Genomic DNA, 12407 nt, shown 5'->3' on the forward strand with positions numbered 1-12407 from the left:
TGCCGCGGGGGCACCAGCCATCACAGGCCTCCATGGCCGCCCGCAGGAAAATGCTCTGGGGGCGGCCAGCCTACGCGGGGCCTTGGAGAGCTCGAAGCCAGGAGGACCATGAGACCGCAAGGGGTTTGGAGCCAACCCACCCATGCCCAGAGCCCTTGTGTCCGCTCCCTGAGACTGGGACCGCTCGGACTCATTGCGCCTCCTGCCAGGCGACTGCGAGCAACTGCTGGCTGGCGCCTGGGCACGGGCGGTCAGGGGCGCAGGAACCCTCACTGGGGGGGAGGCCCGGTTCCCCTCACCCCGACCCCCAACGGCCGCGAGTTTCAACTCCCAACGCTCTGGCGTCCGCCCCGGCCCTGGCTACGCGCCAGGCGACTGGATCCTTCACTGCCGCTGGCGGGAGGCCGGACAGCGCGTCCCCAGGGGGCTCCCAAGGCCGCTGATGCTGTCTGACGAGCGAGGAGGGTGGCGGCGGTGCTGCGGGGGCTGCGGTCTGCACGGGCACCACGAAGCGCCGCGTCTCCCGCACTAATTGGCCCTCAGCCGTCTTGGTGGTAATTGCTGCTTCGCGGGGTGGGGGCAGGCGAGGAGGGAAGGAAGGGGCGCCGCTTCCGGAGCAGGGAGGCAGGCTCAGCCGGAGCTGAGCAGTGGAGAGGGCAGGAGATGCATGTCCGCGCCATTTCTAGGGCTGGCTTTGCACCCGTGCACCTTCATCCTCTTGGCGGCCCTGGCATGCAGTGATAAACCCAGGGAAAAGCATTTAAGTGTCCTGGGGCCTTCACAAAGATCCAATCAGTTCTGCGAACCGCTCCCTGAGGAGTGGAGCTCGGTGGACCCTGACAGGGACTTTAGGAACGACTTTGGGTGCCCTTTGGAGACTTCGTTGCAGCCAGGATGCTGAGGTGAAGACAGAGCAGTAAGGCAGCCCTCCCTGCCTCCCTGGTCCAGCCGGGAGAGGACAGGGTGGGTGAGGCAGGGACTGTGGGAGGCAGGGGGCCAGTCCACTATTCAGGCAGCCCACTGGAATCCCTCCAGGATCCAATTCTGAGAGAAGGTCCTAGGGTTTCCCTGGGAGTCGTTTATGATCCTGGCATCTGCTGTAGTCTGGTGGGGCCCTGACCCAACCCTAGCTCCTCCTCAGCTGTACTCCCTCTGATTTGGGAGATTATAACCTGGGTGACGGGGAGCAGGCTCTGGGCAGGTGGCTCTTTGGAGAAGGTTCCTTCCCTAGTGTGAGAGAGTCTGAGGAGAGAACTGAGGGACCCTCAGAAGCAGGCCTGGACTGACCTGCTGTCAGACCTTTGGATCTCCAGGTCAGGGTATCCTGTAGGCACTGGGTTGAATCAAGCCCACCTGATCCCTGCTGAGTTCTGCACAGGTTGCCCAGGACCACTTTCCAGGGGGCTGAGCTCCCAGCCCTCCTCACTCAGGGTCCCATGGAACTGCCTTTTGGTTGACTATGTCTTGGTTAGAGGAGGGGGGCAGGGATGTTCCACTGGCTATGGCTCCCAGAGAGTGGCGTTGCCACGTGCCTCTTCTGGGGCCATCCTCTCTCAGGGATTGTTCCAGGTCTGGATGGAAGTGGCAGGGTGAGTGAGACAGGCTTGTATCAAATTCCCACTCTTCCACAACTAGATCATGACCTTGAGCAAGGCCTTTTATGTCTTGTGTCTCAGTTTCCTCATCTATAAAATAGGGGTAATAAGATCCATGACAGAGTTGTTGTGAAGATAAATCTTTACTAGAAAGGGGCTTTGTCCCCCTCTTTCAACTATCCCTTTGTTTTTTGGGCTTAGATACTGGAGAACTGGGTTCCCCTCACTCCCCGGGTCTCTGCAATTTCTAGTTGTCTCAGAGCCTCAGGTACCCTGAGAAATAGAGTCTAATCAACATTTTAGTTTTGGACATAAAACCTGTGGGATGTTAGCTACACTATTCTTCATAGCAGCGTTATTCACAATAGCCAAAAGGTGGAAATAACTGAAATGTCCATCAGCAGATAAGTGGATAAGCAAAATATGTTATGTACATACAATGGAATATTAATGTCTTAAAAAGGCATGAAATTCTAATACTTGCTATAACATGGATGAATTCAGAAGACATTTTGCTAAAGGAAATAAGCCAGACACAAAAGGACAAATATTGTATGACTCCACTTCTATGAGGTACCTGGGATAGTCAAATTCATAGGGTAAAAAGTAGAATAGTGGGACCAGGGTTTGGAAATGAGAGGAAATAGGGAGTTATTTAGTGGATGCAGGGTTTTGATTTGGGATGAGGAAAAAGTTCTGGAGATGGATGGTGGTGATGGTTACATAACAACATGAATGTACTTGATGCCATTGAACTGTATGTTTAAATATGGCTGGAGTGGTAAATATTATATATATTTCACCACCAAGAAACCAACAGCAAATTAAATTGAGCCAAAAAAAAAAAAAAAAAACTTGTGGTACAGGCTGGAGTATGCCCAGGTTGAGTTGCAAGAGAGGCCAGAGTCAGAAGTCTGGATGTAGCACCAAGACCTACACTGATGGACAAGAGAGGATGGAGTATGGATGTCCTAAGGGCCTTCTGAGATAATAAATAAAAAAGCCAGGTGTTTTTCAATCCAGGCAACTTTGCCACAGCCCCACTTACCTGAATGTAGCACAGCAGGCTGGGCCCAACAAGGTACGGGCAGCAACGCACCCTTCTTCTGATGCCAGAGATGGGCACACCAGTGACTTAGACTCAGCACTCTCAGGAGATTTTGGTCTAGGAGATGGGGGACGAGAGGGGAGCTTCTGGGAAGGTCTCCTTTGCTGATTCTTACCCCTGTGTTTAGATTCCATGAGAACAGTGGGCCATGACTCTGAGGCCAGTGGAGGGGGCGGCAAGGGCCTGCCCACCAGCAGCCATCTGATCCCATACCAAACTCCAAGCCCCATCAAAGGGGGAGCTGGCCTTGTCCTACCAAACTGAGCACCCTTAATGGCATGGCCCCTCACCAACAGGGTGCTGGTTCTCCAGAGCAGCTTGGTAATTATTCTTTTTCTCATTATGAACTGGTTTAGTAAGAACTTCATGATCTGCCCACAAGATAAGGACCCAGGTGTGAGTCAGGCCCAAACATCAGGAGGGATTCCAGCCAGAGTTACACCAGACTTCAAGGCTCTCACCCATTTAAATGGTGAGTTCTCAGAGCACACAGTCCAGGACTATTTCCTGCCCTCTTGCTCTCAACCTGTCCATGACTACCACCCAGGTCAGAGCTGAAATGGGGACTGGAGGCATCTATCCTTACTCAGGAGCAAGGGGGGGGTCCCCCAGGATTTGCAGCTTCCTGGAGGCTAAACAATGGATACGATGATCCATCCAAACTATGATCTGAAGATATGGGGTCCCCAAACCTCCAAGAGGCCATACCTCTTTTCCTCTCATCATTTCTGGCCAGCCGTTACTGCTCAGTGATTGCAGGATGTACTCAAGCACTTGGACATCTCTAGAAGAGCCAATGGGATCTGATCTCATACACGGCACTACCCAAGAGGAATCCTCTGCTACTCCCACTGGGGCCGGCACCCCTCCTATTCACTTACAAAAGGTAACAGCCAACTGAACTCAATTCCAGGCTGTTGACACCCAGAAGATGGGCCACAGGTGCAACTTGCCCCCTGCTCAGGAGCACCACTCGGTCATCTGGGAGCACCACACCATCCACCACCAGGCTCATGAACCACACAATCTACAAGGCAAGGGGTATTTCCAACCAGCCCTCCCACAAATCCTCCTGGGATCCCTGCAATCTAGGGTGCCCAGCTCAGCCGGTCCCCATCCAGAGACTTCTTTAGCCATAGGCCCTTTGGGAAAAGCTGGGGTCCAGTGATCCCTTAGAGGGCAGGTGTGAGAGAGGACTAGGCTACTTAGATTTGGGATGCTCACCCCCAGGTATCTACATTACGTACTCCTTCACCTCTTAAAAATCTTGTTGAATGTCACCTTCCAAATGAAGCTTTCTTTGTCCCTCCTATTTAAGAGTCCATGCCTTCTAACCTCCTTACTCTGTTTCATTTTTCACTATTCACTTTCATTCTAAAGAGGTATGAGTTCTTTATTTATAGTGATTACTGCCTCTCTCCATTGGAAGGAACATCAGTCCTACTAGGGAAGGAATCTTGGCCTGAACAGTTCACTGAGTATCCTGAGTGCCTGGCATATAGGAGGTGTTCAATAAATACTCGAATTACAGAACAGGGTCTGCTCACCTCCTGAGGGTCTTTCTGGGAGTTCAGGTAGAAGAATCCCTGTAGGGGAAAGGAGAGGACTAGAATTAAAGAAAATCTCCCCGCTGTGTTCCTGAGACAGGGTCCCTAGAGCAGCTGGGTATCAGGTCAGGTGGATGTCTTGTAGGTGGTCAGGTGAAGGAGCTAGAAGGAGGTTTTACCTACCATCTTCTTGGATACATGCATCACCTCAGCCCCTGATCATGTCTTCAGTCCGGCTAACAGAGTCTGTGTACTGTTGTAGGTGAAGCCTTCCAGGCGGGTAACTATCTGTGGAGAAGAGGTGTTCAGGTCCACCCTGCCCCTCCTTGCTGAGCCCTAGGGGAGAAGAGATACTCACCTTGGCCACCTTCAATGAGTCAGCAGTGATGAAGGCTCTGAGTGCTGCAGTGTCACTCTGGGAAATGGCCTGATGGAAGAGACTGCAGGCTGGGGGTGACATCATCTGCAGGGGTGGGGAGTGTAGTACCCATGAGAGTCACTTGGGCAGTTTTGGGCGCCTGTCTGGCCAGGGCTGGGGACCAAAGAGTGCAGGCAGCTGGGAAGGAGTCAGGAATCATGGGTTGGAGCCCTAGACCTAGAGTCAGTACCTTCATGCCTATGGGCCCCCAAATCCTGGCCCCTGCAGGGCGCCCCCAGCAGTTCCCGAGGGGATCTGAGCTTTTGGGAAGGGTTCTGCTGGTATAGGAAAGAGCCTCTCTATGCTTTTGGACTAGAAATTGGGGACAGGGGGCCCTCTAGTTCCCATGGCCCCTTTAACCTGTATTGGCAGTTCCTACCTTTCTTTGCTGCTCAAGTTGGGAGAGTAACTTTAACTGGGACCCCTCATCTTGTCTCTTGGGCACTTCAGACTTCATGTGCCCTAAACTTGTTCCAGCTTGTTCCTATGTGAGTGGCGTCCCTCACCCTACACCATCTATCCTGCCCCTGGGCCTTTCCTATCACCTCTGCTCACCCTTCCACACGGCTGCTCCAGTCCTATCCACCTACATCCCTCTGCAGCTACCTTCTACTTTCTAATCTTCCTGCTTCTGTTTCAGAGGCAAGCCTCATCCTCTCCTGTAAGATATTCTCTCTTCTTCACTCCCAGATGGCCTCCAGGCCTCTCCTCCTGCTTCTTATTTATTTATTTATTTATTTATTTATTTATTTATTATTTTTGAGAGATAGAGACAGCACGAGCAGGGGAGGGTCAGAGATAGGGAGACACAGAATCTGAAGACAGGCTCCAGGCTCTGAGCTAGCAGTCAGCACAGAGCCCGACACGGGGCTCGAACCCACATACCAGGAGATCAGGACCTGAGCTGAAGCTAGACGCTTAACTGACTGAGCCACCCAGGTGCCCACCTCCTGCTTCATTCTAACTCAGTTCCAGCGCACCAAGCCATATCTCTAAATGCACAACTGGCTGTGTCTGTCACTTCTCTGCTTCAAATCTTTCCCTGCTCTCCAGTATATTTTGAGTAAAGCTGCTTAACTTTTCTGGACCTCAATTTATCCATCTTCAGAATGGAGAAATTTTCTCTTTTGGTAGGACTGTAGAAAGAGGACACTTCTATTTCTGGGTTGTTGAGGGAATTGGATGAATATACATACAGTGCTTGGAAGAGTGTTTGACACACAGAAAGTTCTTGAGCATTTGAGTATTATTACTGTGGTGGGTAAAATTCTGTATGATGTGGTCCCAGCTCACCTCCCAAACGTGTTCTGCAGAGGGTACCTGACCTTACACCTACACTCCAGGCACACTCCAGGTCAGTGGTCACCCCAGGCTCTGACCCAGGCCCCTGACTCCTACGCCGGGTCTGTGGCCCCAGCCTTGCCCATAGGGCAGATGGTGCATTCTGTTCACGGGATAGAGCTCTGTGGGTAGGGAGGGAGGCAGGAGGTGCTGGGTGATCTTTCTGGCCTACCACGGATTGGCTGAGTATCCCTGCTCTCAGCACTGCCCTCTCTGCTGGCTTGGTTTTCTCATCAATGCTATCCCTGGATGGAGTGGTACCCTCTGCAGTGTAAGACATGTCTGTGCACCAGCATATTCCTGTACACGCAAATCTGCACAGGTGTCTGTGCAGAGGAGAATGTACTCATTGGAATGCGAGGACCTGCGTTTGTGCTGGATCTGACCCGGCGCTGCACTCACCAGTCCTGAGACTCACATGGCCCCCGAAGACTGGCCAAATAGGGTCACGTAGCCTAGGTCTCCGCTGAAGGCTGCGATGTTCTCTTGTACCCAGTGCAGAGCCACCACCTGTTCCAGCAGCGCCCCAGTTCCCGCGGGCCTGGCTGTCGCCCGTGCTGGGCGCGCAGGGCTTGTAATCAGGGTCTGGAGGCTGCTTAGGGCTCCTGCCTAGTTCTGCATGGACCCACCTCACCCCGCCTGGTCCCTCAGGCACCTGGTCTTGAGACCACATCTCTTTCCCTAGTGTTAGATCTCCCTCCCTGGCAGCTCTTGGGAGTGTCCGCCCCTTCCAGCCGAAATTAGGCCCCGCCCCTGCGCGCACGACTCTTGTAGCCACACCCACACACCCCCTCCCCTATCCTTCCACCCGGTCGCGGTATCTTAGGCGCTGAGTCCTAGTCCCTAAGAAGCCGGGTTCCTGGTTCCCCGCCCACCTCAGGAAACCCGGGATGCAGAGCCTGGTGCTGCGCACCACTTCTCGCGGGCGGCCAGCTTCGAGCCATCGTACGTGGAAGCGAGCCCACGAGGAAGGCACCTCCTGGGAACCAGACCATCACTTGGACGTGGAAAGCCGAGGCCAGAGCTGGGCGGTGGGTGCCTGAGTGGAATGGCGTGTAGATGAAGATGAACACTCACCGGCAGCGGAGCGTCCCCGCGCGAGCGCACTGGCGCGTACACATTCAGGTACACACTGTCCTCGCCTAAGCGCAGCCACTTGTATTGTCGCGTGTTGAAGTACTTGGAGGTGATCTGTCCCCAGGACTCCTGAAGGCACCTGTGGTCACGATGTGAGTTTGGGCCAAAGACGGGAGAATGGTTGCAAACCCAGGTTCCACATTTGAGGGAATAGAACCAAAAGCAAAATTTAGGATGTGCGTGCGCATGTGTGCCTGTGTATCTGTGTGTCTGTGTGTGTCTGCCTGTGTCCGAATAGCCTCCATTAGCGTTAGGGTCCAGGAATGGGGAGGCATCCACCCCTCTGCCTTGCCCTTGGCCCCAGGAGTCTGCCTGGGGAGAGGTTCCCTGCTCCTGTTGGAGAACCTGTTAGTGCTGTCAAGCCAGAAACCTGGGTGTCCTGAGCTTTCAGGCCCCGCCCTTCAGTCTCTGTTCTGCTTCCCAAATAGCTCTTAAATAGGCCTCCTTCTTCATCCCAGAGCTGCTGCCCTGTACAGGCCATTACCACCTCTGGCCAGGACACTGCCCCAGCCTCTTTACATCACTTCCAACTCATTCTCCACACCCTGACCAGAGAGGGACTGACAGAAAACAAAAACCTATTTCACTTCCCTCCTTAAAACCTTCCTGGGCCCCCCTGCGCTCAGGATAAAGTCCAGATTCACCTATACTGATGCAGGCCCGCTCCATCTAGTCTTCCTGGGACCCGTTGCTCCAGATACCCAGGGACTCTTCTTTGCCTCCCACCTCTAAGCCCCTTTGCTTCTGTTTCTCTGCCTTAGGCTTTCTCTGCCTGACAAACTCCTGCTTATGATTAAGGCTCAGCTCAAGTGGTGCCCTCTGCTGGGCACTTCCCCTTTGTGCTTCCCAAAGCGCTATCCACACTGACTATAGTACTGGGTTAGGGTTGTTTCCATTGGCTTGGTTGTTTTTCTCCCCAAGCAACCATGCACTCCCCCAGGGGCAGGGATGGATGTGGATTTGTTCGAGTCCTAGCACCCAGTCCAGTGCCTTCTACCATGTGAACATTTGGTGTACTTGTGGAGCTTGGGCTGTTGGGCCACCTCACCTTTTCTCCCTGCTTGGACCAGCCTGGAGGGTGGCTATTTCCAGTAGTTGGGGTTGGGCCCATCTGACTGGCTGCAGGAAAGTGTGTCTATTCTACTCCTTTCTCCACTTGTTCCCTTGCTGCTATGGCCCCAAGCTACTCATTATCCAAACTGGTCACTAGTCTTCTTCTCCCCTTAACTACCACCCCACAGTCTGTTCTAAACCATCCACAAATTCTTTTACCTGCCATGCTGTGTTCAAAACAGCTAATGTCTGACAGCTCATGGCCAAGGTTCCAACAACTGACACCCAGGATTCTATGCAATGGGCACTCCAATCTCTAAACCTCTGATCCTTGGGGCTCTAACAATGATCATCCCATGTTCCCTCACCTGATCCATGGGATTCCAAATAACAATCACAGAAGTTTCAGAATGTCTTGGTTTCTCTCAATGGTGGTCAGTATTCTAACATTAACACCCCAATGTTCTGCTAACAGCCATTCATGTTCTAACAGTGGATACCCTGTTCTCAACAGACACCCTGGGTTGTGGTTTTAGTTTTTAAATATCAACTGACACCCAGGCTCTCCTAGTAAACCTTTTTCTAAAACCAGTACTTTATCCAACTGATCGTTAATGATTGCCACAGAATATTCTGGTCAGTGGATTACTCAATGATCTGAGTAAGTAATAAATACACTTGTTCTGGGTAAATTGCCAAGCCCAGTGTTTCAAAGGGCAGTCATTATCACAACATGCTCATGTGACTCAGGATTTGAGCTCTGCTAGAGGTTGCGTTAAGATTCTGGGATTTTGGGGTGCTTGGGTGACTCATTTGGTTGGGTTCAGGTCATGATTTCAGGGTCGTGGGATTGAGCCCTACATTGGACTCTGGGCTGGATGTGGAGCCTGCTTAAGATTCTCTCTCTCCCTCTGTCCCTCCTCTGTTTATGCACTCATATGTGCGCGCACGCTCTCTGTCTCTCTGAAAAAGAAAAATTCTGGGACATTAAAACTGAAACTGAGCCTGTGATTTCCTATCTTGGAGCTCCTTCTTCAGGGAAGGGCTGGCGGTTCCATGTGGCTTGCTCTGGGGCTCAGGCCCCAAGTGAGAGGGAAGAACTCAGGGTTTACCGGGTATGGTGTGTGTGTGTGAGTACTGCTCCTCACACACTTTTAGGAAAACTTTAGCTTCCCAGAATATCCTGGGGGCACATCAGTGAGCACCTCCTCCTCCTCCTTGTCTGGAGCTTTCCCATAAGAGAGCCAAGAACAGCATTATCAGTGCCATAAACATCACCTGGGCCAATTACTTCATTATATAAGTTTGGAAACAGGCCCAGAATGGTCCCCAGCCTGCTTATGGTCACATAGTGCACTCTTTTTAGTGAGTTGTTCAAATTCTGGCCCAGAGGCAGGCATAGGTCCACCGCCCTCCTTAGGGTCTGCCCACCTCCCAGCCAACAGTCCTTTGGCTCTTACACAGAGGCATAGTTGGTGGCATTTCTGATTCCTTTCCAGGGCTCTGGGGGTTCTGGGGCAGCAAACCTGCAGGCATCCACAGGAGGTCTGGAGAAGGGGACTCCTAGGAAGACATTGATGGGTGTCTTCCCCATGTGCATCTGTTTTTCTTGGAGGATCCCATATTTGGTAATCACTAGAGGTTCCTTGGTGTGCCAGGCACCGAGGAAGAGAGGAGAAGGGTCACTCTGGCCACTGAAAGGACTCTGGCCCGTCTGTCATGGCACCGGTTGCAGCTTGAAGCTTTTCACAATTGTGTGTTTGCCCACCTTTTCTGTGTTTCACTCAGTATTTTTCTCTCTCATTATTTAAGGTATCAACACTATGTTGGTAGGTGCATAAAGGTTTGTGTCCATTATATGAATTATTTTTGTCACTTAAATAAACTTGTCATTTCTTTTGATTTCTGCTTGTTTGATATTGGTATTCCAACATCTCTATCTTGTTGCGGACATTTACCTGCATACTTCTGGGAGGAAAGTCACACACGTTATTGACATTCTCACTGACACATATACTCAGATTAATACTCACAAGTACATACAAATTTATACATACATAGGTATATATGAACACAGCTTATTTACAAGACATGTAGACATACAAAAGTTAAGTGCACACCCATATGCGTGTAAGTACAGTTATATAAAGGTTACAATGTATCCATATTAGCATATATTCATATATTACACACAGGCACACAGATAATTAGATGTATACCTACACCTTAACCAGCTCTTGGGCTATATACAAACCAGACCAACTTGAATTTAACGTCTGTCTATGGGCACTTCTTCCTCTTCTAGGCTCTCATCTTGCCCCTCTCCTATTGCCAAGCATTGCTCGGGCCTCATATCTGTTGCCCTTTCCTGAAGCACCCTTGCTCTCTTATCAAAACTGAATTGTTCTGTACCCTGCTCCCCTGGAGCTCATTCTGTAAATGACAGAAAACAAATTTGGTCCAAGTGTTACTGAACTTGGCTGTGCATCAGAATCATCTGGGGAAATCATTGTTAAAATATAGATTGATAGATCTGCCCTCTGAATGAGAATCTCAGGGTTGCATTGGGAAAGTAGATTTACAAATATCTCCCTGAGATATCGATGTATCTGGTTTTTGGCATGGCGTTTGGAATTGGTGTGAGAGAGCACACCCTTGCACCTCTAGCTGGAGGTGGCCCAAAGTACCACTCTGCCCACATTCCCAAGTCTCTGCAGGTCTGCCAAAAGCAGTATCTGTGCACAAAGGAGTGGCTACAGTCGTGGCCTGTAAGCATGTAGGCGGACCAGTGCAGGCAAAGGGCCATCTATGTCTGCAGTTCTTTGCAGTTTACAAAGCCTTTACGTGGTCCTCTCACAGGAGCTCCTCACTGGCCCTGAGGAGAGCTGGGGGAGGGCTAAGGACCCAGACAGTAGCAGTGACCAGTCTGATGTCTCATAGAACAGAGCAAGGAGGTGGAGGTCTGTCACAATACCTGGATTTGCCCTGAAGCCTGGGTCCGCTCATGATAGACTAGCCCACAACTATAATTTACTAATCCTTTATTACAGCCTAGCACTGTGCCAAACACTTTACATGGACTATCTCACCTCATCTTCCTAAAACATGTAGAGAGTAAATGTTAGATAGTCTTGGCTTTTCCAACAACTGACCAGTCTGCAATCTCTGCCCGGTGTGCTCATCTGCGCAATGGGCTTACAGCTGCAGTGAGTCAAGCTCTGAGCGCACAGTAGGTGTTAAGACTGCAGCAGAGCACCTGGTCACTTTGCCCCTCAGTCCCCCGGTGTCTTCGCTGTGGATTTAAGGGCCTCAGGCCTTCCTCCTTCCCTCTGCTTTGCCCAGCATTACAGGCAATGCTCCGCTCTTCCTCGCACATCCTGGCTCTCTCAGCCAGGACCATCACGAAGTGGCAGGCTCTGTGCCAGGAATCGAAAGCCCCCGGGAGAGCCGTTCCTGCATGGTCGCTGCCCTCACAGGTTCAAGGTTCTGTTGGGGCAGCAAGATCTGGAAGCACCTGGGCCCAGACTGTGGAGGGGGGGGGGTGGCAGAGGGCAGGAGGAAGATGGAGTTCCATCTTAATTCAGAGTTAGACTGTTCCCTTCCCAATCTCCCATCAAAGCCTGATGTCTTTTGAGAACAGGGGTCTGATGGGCTTCTGTGATGCCTCTGCTCAGCAGGGTGGAATAAGTAGAGAGGGAAAGGTAGGAGAATGGTGCCATTCTTCCTAGACCCATGGCCCCCGCAGGCCTGGCAGATGGTTAAGGCTTATTCCTTCCTTCATGCCAGTTTTGTGGGTTCTTCAGAAATGTCCCTTCCTTGGGATACCTCTCCCACAGTTCCTATCCTGTGATCCTTCCTCAGTCTCCAGGAGTGTGGCATTTTCTGCCCAGCATTTCTTCCCAGGATCTATGCCCCTCTAAGAAAGAGGTCTCAGACAGGCCAGAGGTGACCTCCAGTCCTGCAAGGTCTATGTGGGCAACCCTTTGACATCCCTTGCCCCGCTCCGGGAGGGGCACGGCCCTTCCCATTGCAGCCCCTCTGCCTACCCACTGTGGTCACAAGCCGGTGGAGTCAGGCTCCAGCTGGCTGAGCTTCCCCCATGGTGGGGAGTACCTCTCTCCCTCCCCCATGGTCTGCCGAAAAGGAGCCCCATAGCTTGAGGGGAAGGAAGCGGGATGAGGATTCACAGCTCTCTCCAGAGAAAATCC

General features: G+C 51.7%; 1 protein-coding gene across 1 annotated transcript; it reads right to left on the reverse strand.

Moving 5' to 3' along the window:
- Window positions 1-295: 295 nt before the first annotated feature.
- Window positions 296-10163, reverse strand: CES4A (carboxylesterase 4A). The gene is given in 15 exon segments (XM_029924234.1): window positions 296-640; window positions 2994-3074; window positions 3585-3608; window positions 3611-3730; window positions 4251-4289; window positions 4434-4538; window positions 4609-4713; window positions 6412-6534; window positions 6536-6566; window positions 6885-6924; window positions 6927-6968; window positions 6971-7006; window positions 7083-7225; window positions 9660-9913; window positions 10158-10163. Coding segments are annotated over 15 exon segments (1494 nt in total).
- Window positions 10164-12407: the final 2244 nt, after the last annotated feature.

This window comes from Suricata suricatta, chromosome 16 (genome assembly GCF_006229205.1).
Source record: "Suricata suricatta isolate VVHF042 chromosome 16, meerkat_22Aug2017_6uvM2_HiC, whole genome shotgun sequence".
In the NCBI taxonomy this organism is placed as follows: Eukaryota; Metazoa; Chordata; class Mammalia; order Carnivora; family Herpestidae; genus Suricata; species Suricata suricatta.